This window comes from Vidua macroura, chromosome 20 (assembly GCF_024509145.1).
Source record: "Vidua macroura isolate BioBank_ID:100142 chromosome 20, ASM2450914v1, whole genome shotgun sequence".
In the NCBI taxonomy this organism is placed as follows: Eukaryota; Metazoa; Chordata; class Aves; order Passeriformes; family Viduidae; genus Vidua; species Vidua macroura.
In genome coordinates this window covers 773717-801556 of record NC_071590.1, presented here as the reverse complement: position 1 = coordinate 801556, position 27840 = coordinate 773717, and the positions used below count along the sequence as shown (strand labels likewise).

The following is a 27840-nucleotide window of genomic DNA, read 5'->3' as shown; positions in this document are numbered from 1 at the left end:
CAGTGAGCATTGGCTGCTGCTGGAGCTGGTGCTGTGCTCTGTCCCTCACAGCATGGTGACAGGGCCGGTGCCTTTGCCCCCATCCGGGCCTGATGCTGAGTTTTGTAAAGGCTCTAACAGCATGTTACATGTGTGCAGGATCCTTGGATGTGGGGTGGGAGGGGTCTGGCTGCCTGTCTGAGGTCCGGGGAGCACCTCAGGCTAGGCTCTTCCTTCAGGCACTGAGGCTTTAGCACCTGTCAGTAACACAAGAGGATTCAGCATCTGAAATATTCCTGAGCCAGAAGGATTGAGATCTCCTTTCTTCAGGTTGAAATTGGGATTCTGGCTTGGGTGACATATCCAGAAAGATATGTCATTTTAAAATATTACTCAGTGCTCACAGGACACAGTGTTTCCTGGTAAATGCTGGAGCCTAGAACTAGATTTAGAGAGCAAGCAGCCTTCTGAATAAAACATTCCCACACCAAATACATGTGGAATTAGCACCATCCTGGACTCTCAGCAGTGAGCATCTCCAGCTGAATGTCTGGGTGCCACTCCTTTGGGCAGCAGTTCAGTGATGTGACAGGGCCTGGGTGAGGGCTGGTGAAAATTGGCACTAGTGGTTCACACCAGAGCTCAAGGAGCATTGGCACAATGCTCTGAGACACGTGGTGGGATTTGGGGCGTCCTGTGCAGGGCCAGGAGTGGGACTTGATGATCCTTATCCCTTCCAGCTCGGGATACCCTGATTATATGAGTGAATGAAGATTCTCATGTTCCAAACATGAGTGGAGTGTGTGGAGACACATACTCCACTTGTCAAGGATGGCATGTGCAGGTTCTGTGTGACCATCCTAGGCCTCTGTGGGTTTTCTCAGGTGTCCATCTGAACAGGATCGACATGTGCAGCTGCCCTGGGCTTGGTGCTGGCACCAGTCAGTAGTGCCTGTTGTGAATTATGTGCACTGGGGTGCAGTTGTGGTAGGGTTGTAGGTTGTTCACAGTTGTATCTTCTCCTCCAGAAGATTCAGGCTCTTCCCAGATTTCTTTGGTGTGAGAGTGAAAACAAAAACTCCCAAAACAAAGCAGTCCTTAAGAGGGGGAAGAGTAGGCTGACATTGGACTGTAGGTGGAAACCCTCTGTGTCATGGTGTGTCTGCTCTGGTGCCATGGAGCAGGTAACGGGAACAGCTGACGTGACAAGTTACTGTCACATCAGTCCTCTGTGGCCAAGGTGTGTCTGTTTGACTTTGGAAACACCACTCAGCTGGAAGAGGCGGGACTCGGAGGCTTCAGCATTTCACTGTGCTGTGAGCACTCTGCAACAGCCAGAGGAACTGCTGGGGTCTGGAGGCAGAACAGACATTTCCATGAACAGGTATCCCCAAGCTCCTGGGCTGCCAAGAGTATCCAGCAGCTTCAGTTTTTGTCTTTCACAGCGTGTTCTGGCCAAGGCTGTCTGACTGTGTGCTCTGTTTGCAATGCAGGGTGAGGAGGGCCCTCCCAGTTTGGAGTACATCCAGGCCAAGGACTTGTTCCCCCCGAAGGAGCTCATAAAGGAGGAGGAATCACTGCAGGTAAGGAAGTAAAAACACCCAAACAGCTGTGGGATGTGCAGGCTGGGCTCTGCAGAGCAGCTCTCCAGCCCAGCACATCCTGGAGGCCACAGGCGGGCCAGTGCCGGGGGCACGCTGGGGCAGCAGGTCCCTGTGCGTGGGGCCAGGCCGGCTGTTCCCAAGGCCCTGTCCCTGTCTGCCCAGCCCTGGCAGGATGTGTCTGGCATCGCCAGCCACCGGAAGCGCGGCCAGAGCTGCTGCAGTGCACAGCCAGCCCTGGCATTCCCTGTGGGAAGTGCTGCTGCCTACCCTGCCCTGCAGCCAGCATCCAGGGAGGTTCCCGGGACAGGGGGAGCAAGGGGGCCGTGCTCTGTACAGCCGTGCAGCTGCACTGCCTGCTCTCCCCTCGAGCACCTTGCCCCTGGCGTTGTCCTGCTGCACGGTGGCTGGAAGAAGGAACCTCTGTATGGTGCCAGCCTCCTGCTGCAGAAAGCCCTGGGAAGAGCCCTGGGTGCTACTGCTGCTGTGCAGCAAGGGCAGCATTCCCTCCTGGGAATTGGTGCTTCCTTTAACAACCTGTGGTGCTCACCATCCTCCTCCTGGGGCTGGACCCAGGCTCACCTTGTTCTTGCTGCTGCAGTGTTTTGAGTTTGTTCGGAGACTGTCACTGCTTTGGCAAACAGTGCTGGGGAAAAGAAGGACTGAGAGCTATTGGCTTGAAGGAACAGCCATAGACTGAGGAGTCATGCAGGGTCAGGCCTGCAGGGCTGTGACTTTGGGGGGTGAAGCTGCTGAGGCGACTCTGAACTGAGACTCCTGGAGAAGAGCACACTCTGCCTTAGTTTGCTGTGTGGAGAAATGAAGTCCAACCCTCCCAGGGGTAATTTGCCTTCAGGAAATTGTTAATTTATTGTAAAGTGGAGTGTTCAAGACCAGCTTGGATGGGACTTGGAACATGGCCTAGTGGAAAGTGTCTCTTGCTCATGGCAGGGCATGGAACTGGATGAGCTTGGGTTGGGATGTCACTCCCAGCCCAAACCATTCCAGGATCCTGTGACTCTAGAAGGATGCCATCAATTGATAACAAGCTGTATTGGGGTACCTGCTGGTTTATTCCAGGATTTCCCTCTGTTGCTTCTTGCAGCCTTACCAGCCCCTTCCTGTTCTGTCTCCCTTCTGTTGCTGTGTGAAAGAGGCACGTAAGCAGGAGAGACACATGCCAGATAAAAACAGCTCTGGCAAGCATGCAGAAATCAACTGCAGAAATAGAGGATATTCTCTTAGGCAAATAATTAATATTTTTCAAGAGTGTTCGGACAGATGCCAGGCTAAGGTGGATTTTTATACAAAGAAAGGAGAAGTTGTTAGTACAGTTGTCACTTGAAGTCTGAAATTCAGGTTTTTATACCCAAGCCATAGAAACAACTTCAAAATAGAGAGAAGGTGGTCTGACTTTTACTAATTACAGTGTAATGAATTGTGTCATCAGCTGCCCTGTCTGGCAGGTTTCAGCTCTGGCTGAAATGATAAATTGTCATGACATTTTTTGCATAATTGGTTACCAACTTCACCTGGTGTAGATGGCATTCAGGGAACAGGAGGAGCCTGATTAGCTAAGGACAAAGAAGCCTGGTGAATTTTAGGCTGTTCTGCCTTCTTTTTTTTTAATATAAGAAAAGTCAAACTAGACTGTCTGCCAGGATCCCGTGTTTTAAAAACAGCTATGGCATGTCCAGACTGATGGGGAAAAACAGACAGTTGATTATGGAGATATTTAAAATAATGGAATACAGGTAACTTTAATGAAGCTTTCTTGCAGTTTAATCAAGACAAGTTTCCTCAGTCATATAAATAACTATACATATACTATAATACATATATAATACATATACTATAACTATACTAATACACAGAGAATCCCTGAGAGCCTTGTTAGCAGAAACTGGGTACAACTTTGGTTCATTTGCTTACCTGGATGGCACTACTGAGTCTCACAGGGCTGCTGAGGGCACCCCATGTTTAAATGGCACAGCAGGTTCCCATAAGTGACACTGCCCTGGGACAGAGGCTTTTGATCAGCCACAGAATCCCTGAATCACTGAGGCTGGAAAAGACCCCCAAGACCATCCAGTCCAAGCTGTGCCCGATCCCCACATTGTCACCCAGCCCAGAGCACCGAGTGCCGCATCCAGTTGTTCCTTGGACACCTCCAGGGATGGTGACACCACCACCTCCCTGGGCAGCCCCTTCCTCCAGTGCTTCCCCATGGTGCTGGGCTCTTTCAGGAGCTGTGCAGAGCTTCTCTCTGAGCTGTCCTGCAGTCATGTCCCTCTCCATGCCTCTTGTGCCAGGGCTGGTTTCCCCTCTCTAAAGAGCGGGGACCGTCAGTCCCTCTGTCCCCAAGGCCACCCCTTGCTGCCAGGTGTGCATGGCACACAGGTGATCCTTCTGGAGGTGCTCGCTGGCTCCAGAGGCATCCTTGGGGAGAGCTCTGTGTGTGGGGCGGGGCAGCGGTGCCAGTGCTGCCCGTCCTGCTCTCGGGGCACGGGGAGCACCTCGCTAGGAATGGTTCCTTGGGAGATGCACTGCGGAGGCAATGGGAACAGTGGCTCTGGGAATTCCGGTGCACAAGGTACCTGTGTGACCTGACCTGGTGCTGTCTCCCTTCCAGGTGCCATTCACTGTGTTGCAGGGTGAGGGAGTGGAGTACCTGGGCCATGCCAATGACGCTGTGATCGCCATCTCCAACTACCGCCTGCATATCAAATTCAAGGACTCTGTGATCAATGTGAGTGTGGCTCTGCCTGCACCATCACCTCTCCCAGGGTTTCAGAGCAGGGAGGGGTGGGAATACCCTGTTCCTGGGGGCTGTGGCACAGGAAGGGGCCTCTTGGAGGATGCCAGGCCTGGGCGTGCAGTTGCTGTTTTGTTACTGTATTTAAGTGTGAGGATGGGGTTTTCCTTTGGATAGTAATTAAGTCCTTCCTTTGCTGTTTTCTTTAAATTCAAGCAATAACTTCGGTCGTTTTAAGGCTGTTGAGGTCTCTTGCAGGCCAATTTTAATGAGACTTCTCACCAACACAGAGTCAGGCAGTGGAAGCTTGAGGCTTTCTCTCACTGCCTTGACTTGCCGTCTCTTTACTGCAGCTGTTATTTGGTTCAGTTACCTGTGCTTGACTGGATGTGGTTGAGTCATGAACTGGCCCCAAGTGGGAGATCACTGAGGGAGAGAACAGAAATCAGAATAATAATCATGGAAGAGCTCTCTGCTGACTCATGGAGCTCCATAACCCTGGGAGTGGGATTGTAGTTCACAGAAGCAGCTCATGACTGGTGGAGATGTGCTGCAGCGAGAGGAGCCTGCAGGCATGGCTGCTGGGACTGCTCTGCCATGGTATCATGCCCTACATCTCTTCCTCCCTCACAGGTGCCTTTGAGGATGATGGAAAGCGTGGAGTGTCGGGATATGTTCCAGCTTCACATCGTCTGCAAGGACTCCAAAGTGATCAGGTATCTGGTTTATTGCTGTGGTGCAGCTGCTGGTGCTGCAGGCTGGGACCAGCTCCGGTAGCTCCCCCTGTGCTGCCGTTGGAATTGAGCTGTCCATGGTCAGGGCTCTAAGGCTTGGGGCCACGTTCCTTTTTCTGTCTCAGTCCTGGCTGAGTGAATGTCCCCGCTGAGGGTGATTTGCCTTTGGGTTTGCAGGTGCCATTTCTCCACCTTCAAGCAGTGCCAGGAGTGGCTGAAGAGGCTGACTCGAGCCATTGCCCGCCCTGCCAAGCCTGAGGACCTCTTTGCATTCGCCTACCACGCCTGGTGCTTGGGGGTGTGTGTGGATGAGGAGGATCAACATGCACATCTCTGCCGTCCTGGTGAGCTCCTGGCCTGGCCCTTCCTGCTGCTCTGGCAAGCAGCACTGCACTGCAATTGAGCTCTTGTTCATAAACCCTCTCCGGTTTCAAATTCGTCTCCCTGGGTCATCCTGTGCCTGGCCTAGAGATCCAGCTGATGGCCATATGCTGTTGGATAAGAAGCACAGTGAAAAGAATTAGTTACAAATACAACAAAAAACTTTCTGAACCAGCAACACAGAAGCAGCTTTTCCCTTTCTCCTTGAGAGAAAACATCCCATACTTAAGTTCTCTCATCACAGTGATAGAGACCTCAGGCAGTCCTGTCCTGGAGTGGCAAACAGCATCAGTTTTGAGGCAGCCTAATTGATATGAGCCCATCTGCATCTCTTCACCAACACCCAAAAATTCTGTGACATTCCCAGGATCAGGTCTGCGGAGAGCTCTGGCTCATCCTGGCGCGGGTGCAGATCAAGTCTTTGAGAAGAGAAAACCAGAGCTGTGCTGGTGCCCTCGTGTGGACTGGGAGTTTCCTTTCCCTGGGAACACAAAGTTTGTTTGCACTTGATTTGTCTTATCGATAATGAGGCTGTTTAAAAATGGAATTAAAATGAGTGAGAAACCTGGCTTTAGACTGAAAAATGAGAGGATCCTAGAGGAGAGCAGCAGTAGCCTGAATGGAATGTCCAAAGACAGGCGAGATGGAGGGGTGGGGTTCAGTAGTACAGCTATTCCAAGAGAAGCTGATAGAGGAAAGGTAAGCTCTGTGTCCTTCTACCATGCCCCAAACCCCAGCAATCAGAGATATTTCCTGTGTTTCCTTTAGGGGAAGTGTTTAGTGTAAATAAACTCACCAGTGCAAGTTGTTGCTGCAGGATATGGCTGAGGTAAAGAGCCTTGCAAATTAACAAGATTTGACACTGGAGCAACAAAGGCATCCAGAATTTGTGAGGCAAGGCTAAAACATGAGAGAGGAAGCCCTGAGTCAGCGTCTTGAGAGCAGTCTGGAGGAAGGAGCTGCCTCGGGTGGGTGCTCAATGCTCCTTGCCGTAGGGTTCCTGACATCCACTTTGGAAGCTGTCTCTGCCAGATGGGCAGAAGTGGATTAACTTAACCCCCACACACCCCCTTGACATGGAAAGGCTGTTTCTGTGCCCTGAGATGAGATCTGACTTGACAATACAAGCAGGGGTACCCCTGTGAGGGACAAGTCTTCCTGCCTTCTGAAGCACAATCCCTTCTGCCATCCACTTGCCCTGGAGTTTCTCCTTGCCAAAAAGATGCTCCCGGGGCTGGAGCCCCTCTGCTCTAGAGCCAGGCTGAGAGAGCTGGGCGTGTTCATGTGGAGAAGAGAAGGCTCCACGGAAACTCAGAGCCCCTTCCAGGGCCTAAAGGGGCTTATAAAAAAGAGGGAGAGATTTTCATTAAGGGTGGGTAGTGACAGGACATGGGGGAACAGTGTTAAAGTGACAGAGGGCAGGGTTAGACGGGATGTTCAAAGGAATTCTTTAATCAAGGAATGGAGAGGCCCTGGCAAAGGGTGCCCAGAGCAGCTGTGGCTGCCCCTGGGTCCCTGGAAGTGTCCAAGGCCAGGCTGGAGGGGCTTGGAGCAACCTGGGATAGTGGAAGGTGTCCCTGCCCATGGCAGGGGTTGGAACGGGATGGGCTTCAGCTCCCTGCTGATCCAAACCTTTCTGTGGTTTTGTGACTCTCTCCAGCCTGTGACAGTTGCTGTGGAGTTCCACAAACAGGTTCGGATTCCTCTGTGCTGTCAGTAACTTCCTGTGCTCTGTTCCTCAGGGGACCACGTGAGGTTCCGGTTTGAGATGGAGCTGGTGAGGATGGGCTTCGACCTGCAGAACGCCTGGCGCGTCTCTGACATCAACAATAACTACAAGTGAGTGTTTCATCGCCAGGCCCTCCCCACTCTCCTCTTGCCTTACTTTTCCCTTGGTAATCCCCGTGCAGAGCAGTGGGTGAGTCAGACTCCAGCTAATCCTCCTTCCTGGCCTTGACAGCCCCCAGGCTGATCAGAGTATGAGCCAGATCCCTTTTCTTTATGCCTTTCACATCATAGAATTGGAGAGGGAATACAGCCCAAACATCAGAGCTAGCAGGAACTGTAAATGCTGACTTAGGTACTTTATCATGTGGTAGCTCTTACTCCTCATGGAAAACATTTGGGAGTCTGGAGGTCCATCCATTGTGGGTTTGTCTTTCTGGTCAGTCCTTCTCTCTAAAGTGCTCAGTTTGACATAACAACCACAGTTTTCATACACTCAGGCAGCTGTTCAGCTCTGTGAGGAGCTAGGGTTAGCCAGTGGAGAGCTGTGGGCAGGCTCAGGAGTCTGGGAATGAGCAAGGCTCGTTCAGTCAGAGCAGAAGCTGAAGGGTGATCTGCCTCCAGCTGCTGGCAAGGCATTCACAAAGGGCATGGAGTAAAACTTCTGACAGTGGCACATGGCAGAACAAGAGGTGGTGGCCTCAAAGTGTAGCTTGGGAGCTTCACAATGCAGAAGGGAAAAGAGCATTCCCTGGGAACATGGTGGTGTGCTGGGCACATCCCCACAGGGGGCTTCTCCATCATTGCAGTGTCACGTTTCAGTTAAGCCAGTGTTGAAAGTGTTCCCTATGGTCATTGGAGTGGAGATCTCTACAAGGTTTTCCCACTCTCACAGTGGAAGAGACCTTTTGCCACCAGTCAGTGTTTCCAGCCTGCCTTCTATTCCTGCAGGAGCACAGTACTCCTGGAGAAGGGCAGCTGCGCTCTTTGCAGCAGGTGGCATTAAGCCAATGGGATTTCAAACTTTGATGGACATACTCATTTGTGCATTTCCTATAATCCTGTTCCTGAAACCACTGGTATCCCTCAGCCTTTCCTCTCTGTCCCAGCCAGTCCAGGCATCCCCATCACCTATGGATTGGACAGTTCTAGGTCACTGGTTTCCTGTGGAGACCATGAGAAATCTCAGACACACTGGACTGGGGAAATCCCAGTTTTGGAGCTTGCTGCCTGTTCTCTTTTTCCTGAAGAATCCAGGCCACGAGTACTAAATATGGGGGGTGATTTCCATTTTACCTCTGTCCTACTGACCACGTTGTTGCTTTGGGACCGTTCACATGACTTTGCTGGCATTTACACAGTTTCTTCAAGGCTGCCAAATAAAAGTTGTTGTCCTGAACTGCTCTGTTTTGGAGTGCACAGCCTGTGGGTCTCTGCCCTAGATAGAGTCTGTGTGTTGGGCCTTCTTTGTTGGGTCTTGGGGTGTGGTTCCCTCTGACGATTTCAGGAAGTTCAGCTTCCATTGACCATCTGTGCTTTGCTTCATGGCCAATAATCCACAGCCATTAGCCACCTTCTCTGAAGACAGGTTTTTGATTTCCAACCAAACCAGGGAAGAAAGGACTTAAAACAAACCTCAGCAAGCTGGGTGTGGGCATGGCTTTGCTTCCCTCCACCTGCCAGGTTCCTCCCTGGGGATCCCCGCAGGTCCCAGCTTCCTGCAGACATCCCGGGATCTCAGGGGTGGGGTAATTGCCTTGTGTGACTCAAACCAGTTCTCTCTTGCTGCTGGGGGAGTGTGGCTTTAAATCCTGCCCTGGCTTTTGATCATAACCACCTGCCTCTATTCACAGGGATCAGGTTACTTTTTAACTGTTTATAGTCTTTTTTATCTTTTATTTCCCTGCATTGGCAAAACAGTGTTGTTAAAGACAGGATACTCCAAGGTAATGGCTTTGTTCCTTGTCTTTCAAGTCTGTTCCGAGATGTCCTTATCTGGGAACTATTATCTCCTTCCTGGCGACAGCCATCGTAAAATGAGAGCAATACAAGCTTATAATAACCACTCCTTCAGTCCTGATAAAAGTGTACAGTGATAATAAAATTATTGCACGGTCTCTCCCTGGCTTTCACATCTTCAGGGATCTTATACCCAGGGAAATGGAATCACTCCAGCATTGCCCATCTGGTCCACACAGGCTCTCTGAGGTAGTTGTTTCATATCAGCCTTAGTACTGGTGCATTTGATACACATGTAGTTCCTTCAAAAAAAGGAAAAAAAAAAAAAAAAAAAAAACAAAACCACTTTTCCTCCAATGTTTGATGCCCATTTTTAGGTTTCATCTTTTTACGGTTGTGATTTTATTTAACTTTTGAGTTTATGAGGAGAAAGTTGCCTGGAGTTCTGTTACTGCTTTAGCCAGATGGTGTTTCCTACTGGTCTCTTGAGACTGCTCTTAATTCAAATTTTGTCTTTTTTACACTTCTCTATAAAGTTTAATACTATCCATACCATTGGAAAGGGATAATTACTGTGCCTGCTTGGATTTGCCACAGGAACATGAGGACTGTTAGTGGTACACGTGTTTGCCTTCTGTGAAACAAGAGCTTGGACAAGGCTCTGAGGGACGAGATGGGGTTGTTGGGGTGTCCTGTGCAGGGCCAGGGGCTAGACTCAGTCCTCGTGAATCCCTTCCAAACCAGGGTATTCCATTGTTATCTCTGTGCTAAGAAGGTTCTCCATCGATCCTCATTCACAGCTGATTCCTGTGTCTGTGCTGTTCCAGTCGCCCTCTCCTGCCACCAAACCTCACAGTTCAAGGCTGTTTCCCTTTGTTGTCTGGCTCAGGCTGGTCCCGGGGCTTTTCAGGCCACCCCACTGCAGGTGGTTCCCTTTAGGACTCCCGTTGTGGTGAAAAATGATCGTTGAGGTTCTCAACTATTTCTTATCTTCTCAAGAGCAGCTGTTTCATAAGAGGAGCATCCTTCAGCTCTATGGGGACACACCTGTTAAAAAAAACACAGGCACACAAAAAATTTCAAAAAGCCTCTTCTGAAAATCTAAATCTGCCCTATCTGCTCATTCATTGATGTTTCAGGTAGCTCTCACACATGAGGGGTGACCAACAGCTGTGTTGGCTCAAAACCCAAGTGCCCTGAACTTAACCCTTCGTGTTGTTGTTGCTGTTGTGGGAGCCTTATCCCCTCTAAAACATTATTGAATCTACTGAGTGATGAATGCTGTAACAAAGGGAATTTTCAGTTATTCTACTTTGGAGCAGCTTAGGTCCAAAGGAATAGTCAGAGACTTTTGCATGATTTTGCTGGTAACACCAAGAAACACCTGGATGTGTCTGAAAATGTCAGCTTTGGTTCAGACACTTGTGTGTTCTGTGTGGAAACAACACAAGTCTCCCATGGGAATTTCTGCCCTTGCAGAAATTCCCTTTCTGCTTCTCTTCCAGGCTCTGTGGATGTCATTACTGTCACTCCAGGGGTTGGTAGTGTTGCCTCAATGCTGTCCTGTTTCTCTTCAGGCTTGGGGTTGATCCATGCACATTCTGGTGGATGCTGGTCATTCTGAGCATCACACCGTCACCCTCACCTTCCCCTGGAAGTTGTCCACACTTTGTTCACAAGCTCAGCTTATTTCAGCCTTCCTATAAAGCTTGTACCCTGAAATTTAGGGTGCCACAGATATCCTTCCTTGTATCAGTTTATAAGATGCTGTTAAGCCAACAGAGTTGCTTATCCTGGGTTTCCACTTCCTCTACTGTATTCCTCTGGAATTCTAGCCTAGAAAGACATACCGCTTTCTCTTGACCTTGCTGCCTGTTTCTATGCACCCTGCTTGAATTTGGCTTCACTTCTTAAAGATGTCCTGTTTCCTACCTGAATTTTATTGATTTCTATCTTACTGTTTTTCTAAGGCTACAGAGTTTAAGTGATTTAACTCTTGGAAGATACACTCCTGAGCCTCTTTTGGACTACCTCTCCCCAGTCTGTACTTTTAAGACATCACCCAAGTTTCATCTGGGGTGCCAGGGAACTGTTTGCACTTCAGTGAAGCCTGTTCATGTATAGACTCAGCTATTCCAGAAGTTCCTCCAGACCTGAACAGGTGCTAACCCTCTCCCACATTCCTGCATCTTCAGTCATGCTTCACTGCTTGTCTAATTTCCTGACTGCCTTTATTTATGGAATCTGAGGCATTTCAGAGATGTCCAAGCCCAGACATCCTACCACAAACAACCTGGTCTTCACCTTTTTAACTGACAGCTTTAATTTTGCTTCCTGAATTTCTCATCCTCACCCAGTTGTTTTTATCCCTCAGCCACCCTTGCTTTCTGCCTGGGGCTCTCAGAGGAGCTGTCTAGACACTGCAGTGCCATTTTCCAGTGTGGCAGGCAGTTCTTCACTAGCGCCATAAACTAATACTGAATTGTGCCTGTTGCCATCAGCTGGAATAGCCTGGGCTCAGGAACACCAGACCACCCTCTGGAGCTTACTGGCTGGATCCTTTCACCCTCCTTACATTGCTCCCCATCTGCCCTGAAACATTCCTGTTAAATTATGTGGGATAGCCTTGAGCCAGAGCTGCTCTTCGATGTTCCTTGCCATGTACCCTCCTGTGCCTGCCTGGCTGCAGGGGCTCAGCTGGTCCAGCTCCCGGGCACTGCTGTGTCTGAGCCTGCCCTCGACCTGTGCTGGGAGCAGCAGGGGCAGGGGAGGAGCTGCAGGAGCCAGAAAAGCCCCCCTGTACTCCTGGAATTTCATGTGTGCTACAGTCCCAAAAGGGTTTGTGCTGGAAGGACCCTTAAAGCTCATCCCATTCCACCCCTCCATGGGGAGGGACACCTCTCACTGTCCCAGGCTGCTCCAAGCCCCATCCACCCTGGCCTTGGACATTTCCAGGGATCCAGGGGCAGCCACAGCTGCTCTGGGCACCCTGTGCCAGGGCCTCACCACCCTCCCAGTGAACAATTTTTCCCCGGTATCCCATGTCACCCTGCCCTCTGGCAGTGCTCTCTGCTCTTGGAGTTATCTTCTCACTGCTGGTACATGTTCAGCTAGCTATAAGAATTTGATTTCTGACACCCCACTGAACAAGTTATGCTGTAGATCTCACTCCTGTCACTTTATTTGCATACCCCCAGTCCCCGCTGCTAAATTTCTGGGCAGATTGTGTCTTCCTCACTGAACAATGTGTCGTGTTCTGCCGGGCAGAAAGTGGTGGGCCATTCTTTACCAGAAGCTCTGTGTGTACTTCCTACAAGAAAACAAAAACTCCATGTAAATTATTGACTATTCCCCTAAAACCTCATGAATTCTTAAATCCAGAGGTTGTTCCAAAGGCATCCTAGCCCAGAGGTGAGGCCTGAGGTGAAAGGAGGTTGTCTTCTCTCAGCTCATTCCTGACAGCACTTTTTGGCTCACTTGTTGAGGCTGTGCTGAGACAGATATGAGGAGGAAGAGCCAAAGTCCTGCACGTTGAGTTTGGGGAAATGTGAGCTGCTCTGGGGCAGATTTTTGATTGCTCTGTCCTCATCTTGCCTTTCATGCTTTCTCTTCTCCAGACTTTGTTCCAGTTATCCCCAGAAGCTGCTGGTCCCTGTCTGGATCACTGACAAGGAGCTGGAGAATGTGGCTTCGTTCAGGTCATGGAAGAGGATCCCTGTGGTGGTGTACAGGTAAATGCAAACCCAAATTCCCTCCCCCAAACTCATGACAGCTGCCGTGTCCTCGTAGTCCTGCAGGGGCTTTGGGACAGGGATAGCAGGAGAGCTGTTTATCCTTTTGCCTCCTGCCTGCAAAGGAGGTGCTCCCAGGGCTCCTTCTCCCAGCACCATCTGCAGCAGGGTGTTTTCCAAAGAGAGAAGCAGTGTTCCAGAACTGTCCTTTGCTGTTCTCAGTTAGATTTGAAGGTGTGGGTGACTTTCCTCCTACGGGAGATGTTGCAAGATGAGGTCAAATTAAAGTTCTCTCAGAGTTTCAAAATCTTTCCACACGTTGGTCCTTGTCTGGCTGCTACTTTGAAAAGAAATTGGAGCCAAAAGGAGCCTGCTGGGTGCCCCATGCTCAGAAGGGTGTGCAGGCCTGGACAGACCTGGGAATGCCCAGATCTGCAGCTTTTCACAAGGGGCAGTGGAGGGGCAGCTCTGATCTCTGCTCTTTGATGACTAGGGACAGGACCCAAGGAAACAGCTGTGTCAGGGATGTTTAGGTTGGATTTCAGGGAAAGGCTCTTCCCCCAGAGGGTGCTGGGCACTGCCCAGGATCCCCAGGGAATGGGCATGGCCCCGAGGCTGCCAGAGCTCCAGGAGCTCCAGGGATGCCCAGGGTGGGATTGTTGGGGTGTCTGTGCAGGGCCAGGGGCTGGACTTAGATGATCCTTGAGGATCCCTCCGAGTTTAGAATAATCTGTAATTCTATTAAATATTCCCTGACCAGCCTTCCAGAAATAATCGAGAGGGGGATGCAGGAGGCCACGCAGTCAATGGAGCTCTGCAGGATAGGGGCTGCTTCCTCATTAAATGTGTCTCCCCAAGACTGATGTGTTTGAAACCAGTGGGAGGCTGATGGAAAGGGGCACCCAGGCAGTTGTCCTGTTGTAAAATGTACATTATGGTTTGTAGCCTTAGAACTGTGTGTTAGCAGTCACCAAATCCAAATATAAGAAAACCTTAAAATATCAGAGCTGTATTGGAAAATATGAAAGTCAGGAAGCAAAACCAGTGAATTTACAGGTACCTTAACTCTGCATCTTCACACTTCATGGCTTGCTGTTAGATGTGGCAAAACACTGTGTGTTCCTTCTAGAACTCAGTTCTGCAGCAGAGTGGGAATGAGCACAGCTTATCGGATGGAGCCTTTCCCTCCTTGTAGCCAACTCAGCTAAGAAGTTAATTGTATTTGTGATTCCTTTTGCTAAAAATGGCCTGGTGCTGGAGCTTGTCCCACTGTGCCTCCCCACCCGAGGGCAAAGCCATGTCTTTTTCCTACTCCAGCAATTATTTTGTTCCTTGCTTTACATCTCTGTAATGGTACCCAGTAATTTATGAGCTGAGTACAACCCTTTGCAGCCTGGGATCAGATTAGAAGACGCTGACAAGTGATGTTACAAGATGGGGCAAGTGCTTGCCCATGTGTCTCTGATTTTCATGCACTTTTTTTAGTCTTTGCTCTCAAGATTGAAGTCTTTGGAGCAGGAGGGTCCTTGAGGGTCATGGGTGCTTCTGCAGTGCCTTGTGCTGTGTGGAAATGAAAAGCCTCCACTCAGCTCCTCCTCACTTGGAGCTCAGGAGAGAATGGATGAGTGCCTGCATCCCAAGGGACTCTGATAGACCTCAGAGCTTTTGGATAAGGCTGATCTCACTGGGTCACAGTCAGAGCTGTGAAACATGACACCAAAGGTACCTCATGATCAGATTTCTTGGAAAAAAGTATAATTTAGCTATTAAGCAAAACAGAAATTCAGGTCTCCATCTCAGTCCTCAGCAGAGATGCGCTGGAGAGATGCAGGAGCCTCCAGGCACAATCCACTTATAAAACAAGGCAAAGGATGCAATCAGTTATGTAGCTAAGTAGAGAGGCAGACAGGCACGGTGTGGCAGTTCTGGCTCTGTCTGCTCAGCCACCTTGAAGAGACCTTGCGCCTGTGGCAGCAGGAATGCTCCTCCCAACGCTCGGCAACCCCTGCCAGGGGACAGTGGGCTCTGCTCCACCCCATGGCTGAGCCTCGCTCTCGAGCTCTCACATCCTGCTGCAGTGAGATGGGGGTTTACCCCAGTGATCTGGGAAATGGAGCACTTATACACACACACACATCTCAGTGGGGAACCTTTAGGCTCGGCTCAGTAAACCCTCTCCAAGCTCTTTCTTGTGCTTTAAGCCAAGCTCCTTGACTTGTCCAGGAAATAACAGAGAGACTTGGGAGATCACAGAATCATGGAATGGTTTGGATTGGAAGGGACCTTGAGAATTGTCTACTTCCAACCCCCCTGCTGCCTTCCACTAAACTAGATATTAATCCATTGTGGAGGATTGTTGAAGGTTAAATGGCATGTGCTGACAGTATCAGATATGCTCTAGCCTCATGCTCAGAATGAATCTGTGAGGAAAAATTCAACTGATAAACTACAGAGGCACTTCATATTGCAGCTTTGGACCATGAAAGGGTCTTGAGTCATTAAAACTAAACTGAGGATCCCTAAAGAATCATTTGCTCCATGTAAGTTAAAACACTCTGGCACTTTCTGACATTCCAGTTTCAAGAAAGAAACTCTTTCCTTTGAGGAAAAACCTCCCCAAAACTCCCAGGTAAGAAAAGGCCTTAAATGGTTCCTGTACTCGTGCTGGGGGAGATGTGCAGGGAAGGCAGAGTCAGGTTCTGGTGCTCCCCTGCCCTGGGAAGCTCCTTGCAAGCTCAGCTGTGGTTTTGGTTCCTCTGCTGGCACCAGGTGTGCTTTCTGCTTGCTGGTGGCTTCACACGCATTGGTGCTGCCACATTTCTTTGTTTACTGGCAGGTCACTGTGTCCCTTGAAAGTCCCCGGCTGTTGTTCAGTCCTCAAAGGTTTTGTTACCAAGAGTTTTGTGAGTTCAGCACGACTGCGGCAACATTGGCAGCTTTGCCTGGAGCTGCTACAGTGCCCTGCACCCTGTCTTGCCCCCCAAACTGCCTGCTGGGAGCAGTCCCTGGCACAGCACCTGCCTTTCCCAAAAACGTGCTCAGGCGCTGTCTGGGAAAGTGCTGCCTGGCACAGGCCAGGAGCTGTGGGTGGCTCACAAACAGGCTTGGATGATCACAGGCTGGTGCTTAAGTCCACACCTTGGCTCTGTTTCATTTACTACTATAAACAAAGCCTTTGCTGCTCTCTGTTATCCATCCTTGAGTGATCCTGAAGGCAGAAATAGATCTCCTGGGAGTGACTGCTCTGCAAGTCACCTTGCAAAACAGAGCAGCACTGAAAGTAAAGGGTCCCCACGGTGTTTTGACTTGGCCAAACATGAGCATTATTTCTTTGGAAGGCTTCAGTTTAAAGTCTTCATTGTTATTATCTGTGAGATGTCATTAAGGAAGCAATGTAAACTGACAGAGGGCAGGGTGACGTGGGATATTGGGGAAAAATTGTTCCCTGTGACAGTGCTGAGGTCCTGGCACAGGGTGCCCAGAGAAGCTGTGGCTGCCCCTGGATCCCTGGAAGTGTCCTAGGCCAGGTTGGACACTGGGGCTTGGAGCAACCTGGGGTAGTGGAAGGTGTCTCTGCCCATGGAGGGGGTGGAATGGGATGGGCTTTAAGGTTCCTTCCAGCACAAACCATTGCTTGATTCTGTGGTCTCCAGATAAATGCTGCAGCAGGGGTGGTGGGATGGTTGAGCATGGTTGGTGTGTGGGTCTGGTTCAGGGCTGTTGAGATCATTTTCCCATCTCCAAGAAGGACCAGGCAGCAGGAGCAGCACTTCAGGGAAACGTAACAAACAGGATAGGGATGCAGGTGCTCTTTCCTCGTGCATCTTTGGAGCATCTGCTCTCTTAGATTTCCTACACCCATTTGGGAGAATCGGTGACTGTCTCATGGTCACTTGGTGAACCTGCCACCAAGTGTTGGAACCACTTAGTAGTTCCACATTGCACTGTGGCTGAGTCCACTCTTTGTTTTGTGTGTTGTCCAAGAAATACTTGTGTTCCTGAAACATGGCATGATCATTCCAATGCTTGCTTGTGTCTGTGCCAGCCATCTCTGGAGCTTGGTTTGACTACAACATGATCCTTTTTGAGAAGAGTTTGTGTTATTTTAGGATGGTTAAGATGTGAAGCCATAACATTTTACTTCTTACTCCTTTCCCAGTAACTGTTAGCACATCCTTAACCTTCATGCTTCTCTTGAGCACTGAGTTGAGGCTTTTGAGAGCTTCCCAGTGACTTCAAAGCCTTTGGGATCTGCACTAAACTGCTCTGTGTCACAGCTGCGGTTATGCTTTGATCATCTGTAAATACTCTTCACTTACTAATGCTAAATTTCACACTCTCTGGGTCATTCTCTATCATCAGCAGCTTTGTCACATCACAGTTCCTTCCCTTTCCAGGCCAGTTGGGAATGACTTGACCAGTGTGTTCATGTGAGAAATGCACTGATTCATGCACTGAAATGATACTTCAGGCCTCCTCGTCAGTAAGCACAGGCAGGGTAGGGTTCAGATTTAGGGATTGTTGATAAACACCAGCTCAGGCCTCCACCCAGAAACTCCCTGGTCTGATGCCAAGTGAGCTCATCTTCCCAACTTGCAGGTGATAAGTGAAATGGTTTAACAATGGGTCTGTAATTTGAGGGAAGAAAAAAAGAAAGAGAAGGTGAGAACAGAACAGCCTTAAAATCAAGTGGGAGGTGTCCCTGCCCATGGCAGGGGGGGTCAAACAAAATGATACTCAACCTCCCTTCCAACCCAAACTGTTCCATGATTCTATGAAATAACTATTACTTTCTCAAAATACAACCATAATGATTTAAGTTCTTCTCTCTGGTTTAATTTATAAATACAGTCATATCTATATACAATAATATCTATTTTATATATTATATATTTATAGGTTACAGGATATATTAATATATATAAATAGAAGTCAGAGATTTGACTTGGGGATCTTGAAGGTCTTTTCCAACCTAAATGATTCTGTATTATTGTAAATAAAAGTTTGAGGCTGGTTTAGCCTCTCTCACTGCTGCGGTGATGAAAAATGGTTATTTGAAATTCCCTGCCCTCTTTCACTTCTCAGTGAGAATCAGCGCTGTAGATAGAGCAGTTGCTGCAGCCAGGAGTAGCTCAGGTGTGGCTGCGCACAGGGAGCGTGTCCTGGGCCGGCCCCACGCTCCTGGGGGCTCAGCGAGGCTCTGTGTCCCCGCAGACACGTGCGCAACGGGGCGGTGATCGCGCGCTGCAGCCAGCCCGAGATCAGCTGGTGGGGCTGGCGGAACGCCGACGACGAGTACCTGGTGACATCCATTGCCAAAGCCTGTGCCTTGAACCCCGGAGCGAGGCCGTCGGGCGCCGCGCCGCATGCCGGGAGCAGCGACGGCAGCGAGCCCTGCGACGCCGACTTTGGTGAGATGGCTCCTGCCAGCCCTCCTGAATGGGGACGTCACAGAGGGGCTGCCAGGCTGTCCCAGGACAGGGCTTTACCCCAGTGTCCAGGGGGAGAACCTGGGCCCCATCGAGCCATGACTGCGGTGTGTGGGTGGCTCTCTGGGCTCACTCACGGTGGCACTGGGGTGGAGGGAGGCAAGGAAGGAGGGAGGTGCCAGGAGCTCAGTCCCTGTGTGTCCCTGCAGACTCATCCTTGACAGCGTGTTCGGGCGTGGAGAACGCAGGAACCCCTCAGAAGCTGCTGATCCTCGATGCCAGGTCCTACACGGCAGCCGTGGCCAACAGAGCCAAGGGGGGCGGCTGCGAATGCGAAGGTACCAAGGGCCAAGAACCTCCCAGAGCATCTTTTTCTTGGGCCTGGCAGTGGCTCTTAGGGCACAGCTGGGGATTGGGACAGCATTTTGATGCTTGGTCTCTGGGAGCAGGTTCCCACACAGGGATCTGGACAGGCTGGATCAAAAGGCCAAGGCCAATTAGATGAGGTTCAATAAGGCCAAATGCTGGGTCCTGCATTTGGTTCACAACAGCCCCGCTGGAACATTCCAGGCTGGGGCAAAGTGGCTGGAAAGCTGCCCAGTAGAAAAGGACCTGGGGGTGCTGGTTGGTAGCAGCTGAACATGTGCCTAGGTGTGCCCAGGTGAGCAACGGGTCAATGACACCTGAGCTGTACCAGCAATAATGTGGTCACAGGGCAGTGACCGTCCCCCTTATCTGGCCACTGGGGTCAGTTTTGTGCCTATTAGGACAAGAAAGACCATGAAGAGGGAACGGAGCTGGGAAGGGTTTGGAGGCCCAGGAGCAGCTGAGGGAGCTGAGGAAGGGGCTCAGCCTGGAGAAAAGGAGGCTCAGGGGGGACCTTGTGGCTCTGCACAGCTCCTGGCAGGAAGGGACAGCCGGGGGGGTCGGGCTCTGCTCTCAGGAAACAGGGTCAGAATAAGTGGAAGGGGCATCAAACTGTGCCAGGGGAGGTTTAGGTTGGATATGGGGAAAATGTCTTCATTAAAGTGTTGTCAGGCCCTGGCACAGCTGCCCAGGGCAGTGTTGGAGTCCCCATGTGTGGAGAGGTTTAACAGCTCCATGGATATGGCACGTGGGGACATGCGTCAATGGTGGCATTGGCAGTGCTGTGAAATGGTTTGACTCAATGACCTTGGAGGTTTTTCCCAACCTTAGAGCCTCCATGAACACCAGGAGTGGTGTGTGAGGGGTGGCTGCACTGGGGTGTGGAGGCAGTTGCTGCAGTAGCAGCAGAGTTGGATTCGATGTTCCTTCCAGCTCAGAATGTTCTGTAGCTGCTGTAGCTCTCTCTAAATGTTCCTCTCTCATGTCAGAGTATTACCCCAACTGTGAGGTCGTGTTCATGGGCATGGCCAACATCCACTCCATCCGGAACAGCTTCCAGTATCTGCGTGCTGTCTGCAGCCAAGTGCCAGACCCCAGCAAGTGAGTGACTCTTCTCTAGCTTAGTTTGATGCCATATCTGTCAGTGACCTGGCGGGGTGGGGGTTTCCACTCCATTTTCCTTTTTTTTATCCCAGGTTTCTAACTGAGAAAATGGAGGGATGGGAAAGTGCTCACAGTGCTTGAATGCTGCTAATTTAGATTTATTAATCCAGAAGGGATTGTGGCACTGTCTCAGTGTCACTTGTTTGTGTGTATCGTCTGGGGGTTTATAAAATGTGTGTGTTTTTGAGAAAAATTAAATTTGGGGTTGGATTCTTTGGCCTTCTTTCCAGGCTCCCTGGCTCCTCTGGGACATGTTTTAGAAAAGACTGATTTTCGCGGAGGACTCCAAGAAAACTGAAGTTAATTTTTTTTTTTTTTTCTTCAGTGGAGAGCTAAGCAATCATTCTTGCCTTTTTTTCCCCTTTGCAGCTGGCTTTCAGCCCTGGAGAGCACCAAGTGGCTTCAGCATCTGTCTGTTATGCTGAAGGCAGCAGTGCTGGTCTCCAGTGCCGTGGACAGAGAGGGGCGTCCGGTGCTGGTTCACTGCTCCGACGGCTGGGACAGGACTCCACAGATTGTGGCACTGGCAAAGATTCTCCTGGACCCTTACTACAGGACCATGGAGGTAGGATTGTGGTCTGGTGCAGTTCATGTCTGTTCAAAGGCAGCTTTTATCTCGGAATCCCCGTGGAAAGGAGCAGCACTGCATTTGGGAATAAGCTTAGTGGTGTTTCTGAGCTGCTGTGGTGGGTGTTGAGTTTTCCCTGTTCTCTTCCTGCCTGTTTTGGGTGAACTGTTCCTCACTCCTCTGCCCAGCCTGGGGAAGTGCTGTGGGAAATACCATCTTATGCTCAAAGTTCAGCTGCTTCCCTACTCTGAATTCTCTGAGCTGGTTACTGCATAGACTTAACAACTGTTAGTTTGTGTCTGGAAACCTCCAACCCTGGTGAGCTTTGCTCCCAAACCAGGCACCACTGCAGCCTCCTTCCCAGCCTTTCCTGGTGGATGGGGCTTGCTTTGTCCTGCCACGTGTCCTCAGCAAAGTCTCTGCAGTTGTTTTTTCTTTTAATCACAGGGCTTCCAGGTGCTGGTTGAATCGGACTGGCTGGACTTTGGTCACAAGTTTGGGGATCGCTGTGGACACCAGGAAAAGGTGGAGGATCAGAATGAGCAGTGCCCAGTTTTTCTCCAGTGGCTGGATGCTGTTCATCAGCTTCTGAAGCAATTTCCCTGCCTCTTCGAATTTAATGAAGCTTTTCTGGTAAGAAATACATGTGAGCAGAGACAGAGGGAAGGTTGTGGTGTTTTACAGTACTGGAGTTGAAAGAAAAGAGGTCTGCAGAACCTGGGACATTGTGATGTGATCACAGAATCCCAGAATGATTTAGGTTGGAAGGGAACTTGAAGCACATCTCGTTCCATCCATCCCCTGCCATGAGCAGGGACACCTTCCACTACCCTAGATTGCTCTGTCCAGCCTGGCCTTGGACACTTTCAGGGATGGGACAGCCACAGCTTCTCTGGGCAGCCTGGTCCAGGGCCTCACCACCCTTACAGGGAACAATTTCTCTGTAACATCTCACCTAAATTTGTTTTCTTTTAGTTTAAATCTGTTCTCCCGTGAAGGGGTGGTGGAGGGTTTATATACTCTGGTTTTCCTGAATCCCTTCTCCAGTCCCTTTCCACCCCAGGGAATTCAGATGCCAGCAGCAGCACTGGTTTGATTTGCATATCTCAGAGCTATATGGGTCTGAAATATTTTTTAAAAAATAAAATAGGGGGAAAAGAATTAATCTCTGTCTTACCAAAAATTGCAGGACAGGGTTCTAGAGGGATGGGTTTGGTATCAGCTAAGTGTTATTTTCCCTTCAGTTGAAGTGATCCCTGTCCTGCCCAGTATGGAAGCAAGGACAGCAGTGAGGTCACCCAGGACAGGTAGTGCATGAGCCATCCCAGAGGGGGGGAAGACATGTCTCCTGTAGGCAGGAGCCCCCTTTTCCCCATGGCTCTGAGTGTGGCTCCCCCTCCATGCCACAGGTGAAGCTGGTGCAGCACACGTATTCCTGCCTCTATGGGACCTTCCTGGGGAACAGCCCCTGCGAGCGCGAGATGCACAACATCTCCAAGCGCACGTGCTCCGTGTGGTCCCTGCTGCGGGCTGGCAACAAGAACTTCCACAACCTGCTCTATATGCCCGGATCCGAGCAGGTCAGTAGAGCTCCCGGCCCCGCTTTCCAGGCTTTTCCCCTGGCGGGCACCGGGGAGGGGCTGAAGGGGTTTCTGAGGCTTTGGGTTCTGACACGGGTGGCGTCGCAGGTGCTGCATCCCGTGTGCCATGTGCGCGCCCTGCACCTCTGGACAGCCGTGTACCTGCCGGCCTCCTCGCCACATCCCCTGGGACAGGAGGACATGGACATCTACATGCCCCCCGGATCTCAGAGCCAGGACTTCAGTGGCAGGTGTTTGGACAGGTAAGAGCCTAGAGCTTCAAGCTCAGGGTGTTGCACACCCACAGATCTTCCTGCCCTTCTTGTAGTTTCTTGTAGTTTTCCTGTTGTTGTTCTCATCTTCCTTGTGGGACCAAGAGCTCTGTAGCATTGCCCCAGCCATTTGGAGAAGGAGCTGAGGTCCCTGCTGCACCCCAAAGGCAGGAGGCCACACTGTGGTGTTGTGCATTTCAGCTCCTGCAGCTGCACTGCCCCTCTGCACCGACCCCTGGAGCTGCAATGGGGAATATTTCCTTGCCCTTATCTCAGTTTTGACTGAAACCAGGGAAGTTTTGGGGGGTTTATTGTGAGATTTGCTTTGCTTTTGGGTTCTAGATTACCGAAGACAAGATCTATGGATGACCTGCTCTCAGCCTGTGACTCCAGCAGCCCTCTGACCCGCACATCCAGTGACCCCAACCTGAACAACCATTGTCAGGAGGTGCGGGTGAGCTTGGAAGCCCGGCATGCCAACACTGAGGGAGCTGAAGGTGCTGCAGTGGCCACAGGAGAGGCACAGCCCAGGGAGGAGGAGAAGGAGGAGAACCCTCCGCTGCAAGGCAGCAGCCATGCTGAGCACGAAGGGCCAAGCAGACAGCTGGGCAGCCAGTCTGCTGTGCCAGCCAGCAGTGTCCCTGTGGAGGCAAAAGAGGGAAATGGAACACTCACAGAGAAACTGGATGGCAGAGGTCCAGATCCAAATCCTTCTGGACAGGAAAACAGTGACAAGGTTTCCACCAGTTCTGGAAGGCATTTGGAAACCTCTCCCCAGGAACCTTTGAAGGCTGCTGGCACTGTGTCCAATGGAGGAGGCTGTCCTAAAAGAGTCACCACCCGCCCAGACATTTCCAGCCAGGAGTCCCTGGCGCCAGACACCCCTTGTCAGGACATCCCAGGCCCTGCCCTGGGTGTCTCATGCCCAGATGCAGACAAGGGCCGAGGTGATGCTGGCCGGAGCATGCCCTTCGAGGAGCCTGGCCAGCCGGGGAGGCTCCTGCTGGAGCAATGGCGCAAGCCCATTTCCCAGAGCCAAAGCAGTGAGTTCTCCTTCCTGGGGTGCAACTGGGACAGTTTTCAAGGCATGGTGACATCGCTCCCCAATGGGGAGCCCACACCCAGACACCTCCTTTCCTATGGCTGCTGCAGCAAGAGGCTGAGCAGCAAACCCCTGCGGGCCCCAGGCCTGTGCATCAGTGGCCCATGGTCTGGCAGGGAAGGTGGGAAGTCCTTGGCCTGCGCTGGCCATGTGAGCACACATTTCGGGAAGCCCAGCCGTTTGTGGCTGCCCTGTCACCTGAAACAAGCCTCTGGTCCCAAGCACCTGCCGCCAAAATGTCCTTCTCCTGTGCCTCCTCTCTACCTGGACGACGACGGGCTGCCCTTCCCCACGGACGTGATCCAGCACCGGCTGCGGCAGATCGAGGCCAGCTACAAGCAGGAGGTGGAGCAGCTGCGCCGGCAGGTGCGGGAGCTGCAGCTGCGCCTGGACATTCGCCACTTCTGCGCCCCTCCGGCCGAGCCCCCCATGGACTATGAGGACGACTTTGTGAGTACAGGCCGCTCGCACCCCACGCTGGGTCCCTGTACCCCTGTACACCTCCCTCTCCCACCCACAGCTCTCCATACCTTTGGGAGGGGGTGGGAAAGATTGTTCCTCTGTCAGTCGCGTCCCTGTCCTGGCCACCCAGAGGTATCTCTGCTGCTCAAGGACCAAACTCCTACACACTCATGGATGCTTTGCCCCATGTCTGGGGGCTCGGGAGCCACCTGGGTGCCCCTCACCAGTACAGAGCGCGCGGAGCAGGGTGTGCCCTGGAGTGTGTGCCCAGCAGCAGAGGGGATTGGTGACCTGGTCTCATTTTGCAGACATGTCTTAAGGAATCAGACGGTAGCGACACGGAGGATTTCTGTTCTGACCACAGTGAGGACTGTTTGTCAGAAGCAAGCTGGGAACCTGTGGATAAGAAGGAAACTGAGGTGTGTGTCCCATCATGGAGTTGTGATGCAGTGGGAGGGAATGCTTATTGCAGCTGATCTGGGTGGGCACAGCAGCAGAGTGTGGTTTGGAAGTGAGGCGGTGAGCATGTCCTTGACACATGCTGCTAATGGCTCAGGTGGGGTAGGCTCACTGTGGGGTGTGGCCCAAAGCCACACCCAGCCTGCCCAGAGCTGTCACTGGGGGGTTACAGATGGGAGTTGACTGGTGTCTGCCCTAGGTCACACGGTGGGTCCCAGACCACATGGCCTCACACTGCTTCAACTGCGACTGTGAGTTCTGGCTGGCCAAACGGAGGCACCACTGCAGGTAAAAATGTCAGCGCTCTTAGCCCTTCCTCCTCTCAGCCTGGTGTCACAAAATGCCCCTTTGCCAGGGCTGTTCCCTCCAGCTCCCAGGAGAAACTTTTAGGTCTTTCCACTACATGGCAGGCCTCATCAGTTCCCTGCAGAGTTCCATTCTACATTGTACTTGTTTCTATTTTTCCAAGGCCTTTGATCCCTTTCTGGGACAGCAATGAGTCCCTGTCAGCACTAGCAGTTTGCTTGCACTGCTGACCACAGTTTAAGAAACACATTTACAATCCTCAGTCAGGCTGGTGCTTTGCCCTGACCTGGACCCTTTCTACTTGCTAAAGTTCTGCTGTGGTGGTCCCAGCTCTCTTCTCACTGGTTTTCTTGCTCCTTGACAGGAACTGTGGGAATGTGTTCTGTGCTACCTGCTGCCATCTGAAGCTGCCCATCCCTGATCAGCAGTTGTACGACCCTGTCCTCGTTTGTAACTCCTGTTACGACCATATCCAAGTGTCTCGTGCCAGGGAGCTCATGAGCCAACATATGAAGAAACCCATTGCCACAGCTTCCAGCTGAATGCCAGACAAGGGACCTGCCTAAGCCCAGCCTTTTCTCTCGTGGGTTTGAAGGGTGACTCTGCCTCCAGGGTAACTGTGAAGGCCTTTGGTGCAACACTTGAACACCAAGCTGGAATGCACTGTCTGCAGCAGCCTCGCTGCTGGGCTGGAGCAGAGGAGCTCAGATCAGAGTTTGCTGTGTCCCCACCTCGGAGCTGGTGGGCCCATGTGTTGTAGCCCTGATGGCCTAGAGCTGAGAGAAGATCACAACCTCTTCCTTTTGTGGGCTGGAAAGCAATGTTTTCACAGCTCTTTGCCTGTGCAAAGTCCCCCCAAAGCAATAGAAAGGCATGTTTAGAACCACCTCCCCCTCCAAAGGCAGGCTGCTGTGTGAGAAGGAAGAGGGCAAGCTCTGGATGGTACCGTGGGCGTTGGAAGGGCCTCAGCCTGGAGCAGATCTGTAGATGTGATTTGGGATCAGCTTGATGAACAAGACTCACTAGCCATCACTAATTGATTTTCTCTCGGGCTCTGAAGAGAAATTAATTCCAGCTGAAAAGGGCTGAGCAGATCGTGCCCATTTTCAGGCTCCGCTGGGATCAGTGTCACACTGGACTTTGTCCCTGCCCCCAGCACCATGGGGAGATGGGAGATTGGCTTTTCACTTCTGCTCTGCCCGTCTGCTTTGTCTGCGGTAGTGTCACAGCCTGGTGCTAACACAGGAATGGCACCCTGATCCTCTCCTGGCATGGAAACAGAACTCATGTTCCTGTGTTGCTCCTTCTCCCCTTTTCTGCCCTCAGCTCTCCACTTCCTACTGCTCTTTATCCTGAAAACTTGATACCTTGAGGGTATAGGCCATAATGTGTTGTTTTACCTCCTGGAATGTGCTGTCTGGTGTATGTGAGGGTTTCAGTCCAAATGCTGCTATATATTTCTGTGCACTTAATGTAACCCGAAGAAGGGAGAATGAAGCATCGATACCAAAACGGGGGTGGGGAAGGACACTGGCTGACATAGACACTACGGTCTGTGCTTTTCACTTTAGGATGTACAGCTGCAGTGATAACCATAACATGTGGCATTTGTTCAGTGGTGGAAACAATCTCTCTGACTTGCCCCAGTGCTACCTGAAATGCCTCTTGAATTTGACTTCTTTTTTTTGTCTCCTGTACAGCGGTCAAAGTTCAGAATTGCCAACTTGTAAATGCCTCTCTGCTGCTCCTTTAAACTAGAGAGCAGGAATCCCAACTCATCCTAAGGACAAAGAACTGGGTTTAGAAAGGAAGAATGGTTTATAAAGTGGGCTTCAGTGGGCTTGTAATCCCTAGATCCCTTGGGGAGCATCCATCCTACCTCCTCTGTAAGGCATCTGTGGATACTAGTCAAGAAGAAGAGTTTGAAAGTGGGGCATTTCTTTGCAGAAATGTAGGTTTTCTTTCCAATATATTCTGCACTTCAGGAGTTGAGACTCTGTATGTGGCAGGGAGGACCTTGGTCTGCTAACAAGGCAAAGGACTTGACACCGTTGTGATCTCCCACATCTTTCAGTAGTGGTTTGTCGTCTCCATCAGAAGAAATGAAATAAGGACCCTTTCCTGCAGTTTGACTTGTCAGCCTCTGGTTTTGTAAATCCTGATGTGTAAGTGAAGCTCATCTGAAGACCCTGTACTTACTTAGACTCTGCTTCTTTTCCATACTGGGAACAACCAGCTTGGCTCTGGGAAGAGAAAGCACCTTGCTTCAGATTCTCCCCTGCCTTGTACCTTGCAGTCATTGCCGAACATGGAAGCGTGACCATTGGCTGGCAGAAGAAACTTGGATTTGCTCCTGTTTTGCACGTGTTGGAATGACTGCAAGTGATGAGGAAGCCAGAAACCAGGTACTGCTTGGCCCTCCCATTCAGGCCATTAGTCCAAACTGCTTTTAGCTCTTGTGAGTTTCAGCATCACAATGTGCTGGCCAAAAACTCCAGTCAGTTTGATGGCATTGTGACAAACAAAATGTGCTGTACAACTCGATACAGTCGAAATAAAATCTCTATATTAGTGCTGCTGGGTTTGGCCCCTTCTTTCCGTTGTGGGGAGTTCTGCTTGCCCAGGGGGTTTCAAGCTGCTGTTACTCACCACCTTTTCTGTTGATTAAGGCCTGTCAGGGATTTAATATCCCTTCTCACAATCAGAATCACAGGTAGGGCACAGAACACCTCTGCCCTCTTCCAAACAAACCTGCAGGATGTCCTTCCTAGGATAACCAGGGCCTTTCAGCCTCTCCTATAAGGACTCGAGGAGTTGTTTTCTTTCTAAGGAAGCATTGTTAGGCAGGATTCCCTGCTATGAGGAAAGCCTGAGAGAGTTGGGATTGTTCACCTGGAGAAGAGAAGACTCCAGGGAGACCATAGAGCCCCTCCCAGTGTCTAAAGGAACTCCAAGAGAGGGATTTTGGACAAGGGGTGGAGGGACAGAACACAGGGATTGCCTTCCCACTGCCTGAGGGCAGGGATGGATGGGATATTGGGAAGGAATTGTTCCCTGTGAGAGTTGGGAGGCCCTGAGAGAGGATGCCCAGAGCACCCTGGATCCCTGGCAGTGTTCAAGGCCAGGTTGGACAGGGCTTGGAGCAACCTGGGATGGTGGAAGGTGTCCCTGCCCATGGCAGGGGGTGGCACTGGATGAGCTTCAAGGTCCTTCCAACCAAACCATTATTTGATTCTATGATCCCCTCACTCCTCACTGATGTTTTCC

General features: G+C 51.0%; 1 protein-coding gene across 2 annotated transcripts in view; it reads left to right on the top strand.

Moving 5' to 3' along the window:
- Positions 1 to 27147, top strand: part of MTMR4 (myotubularin related protein 4) — a 36112-nt gene extending 8965 nt beyond the window's left edge. For both annotated transcript variants that reach the window (XM_053995921.1, XM_053995920.1), the window contains exons 2-18: positions 1473 to 1562; positions 4213 to 4329; positions 4969 to 5051; positions 5247 to 5413; positions 7193 to 7289; positions 12752 to 12865; positions 18080 to 18276; positions 18504 to 18632; positions 19650 to 19761; positions 20194 to 20389; positions 20840 to 21025; positions 21802 to 21972; positions 22081 to 22235; positions 22587 to 23796; positions 24117 to 24227; positions 24467 to 24555; positions 24938 to 27147. In XM_053995921.1, the coding sequence (XP_053851896.1) occupies positions 1473 to 1562; positions 4213 to 4329; positions 4969 to 5051; positions 5247 to 5413; positions 7193 to 7289; positions 12752 to 12865; positions 18080 to 18276; positions 18504 to 18632; positions 19650 to 19761; positions 20194 to 20389; positions 20840 to 21025; positions 21802 to 21972; positions 22081 to 22235; positions 22587 to 23796; positions 24117 to 24227; positions 24467 to 24555; positions 24938 to 25115 (3402 nt within the window). In that variant the 3' untranslated portion in view covers positions 25116 to 27147. The remainder of the gene's footprint in view (positions 1 to 1472; positions 1563 to 4212; positions 4330 to 4968; positions 5052 to 5246; positions 5414 to 7192; positions 7290 to 12751; positions 12866 to 18079; positions 18277 to 18503; positions 18633 to 19649; positions 19762 to 20193; positions 20390 to 20839; positions 21026 to 21801; positions 21973 to 22080; positions 22236 to 22586; positions 23797 to 24116; positions 24228 to 24466; positions 24556 to 24937) is intronic.
- Positions 27148 to 27840: the final 693 nt, after the last annotated feature.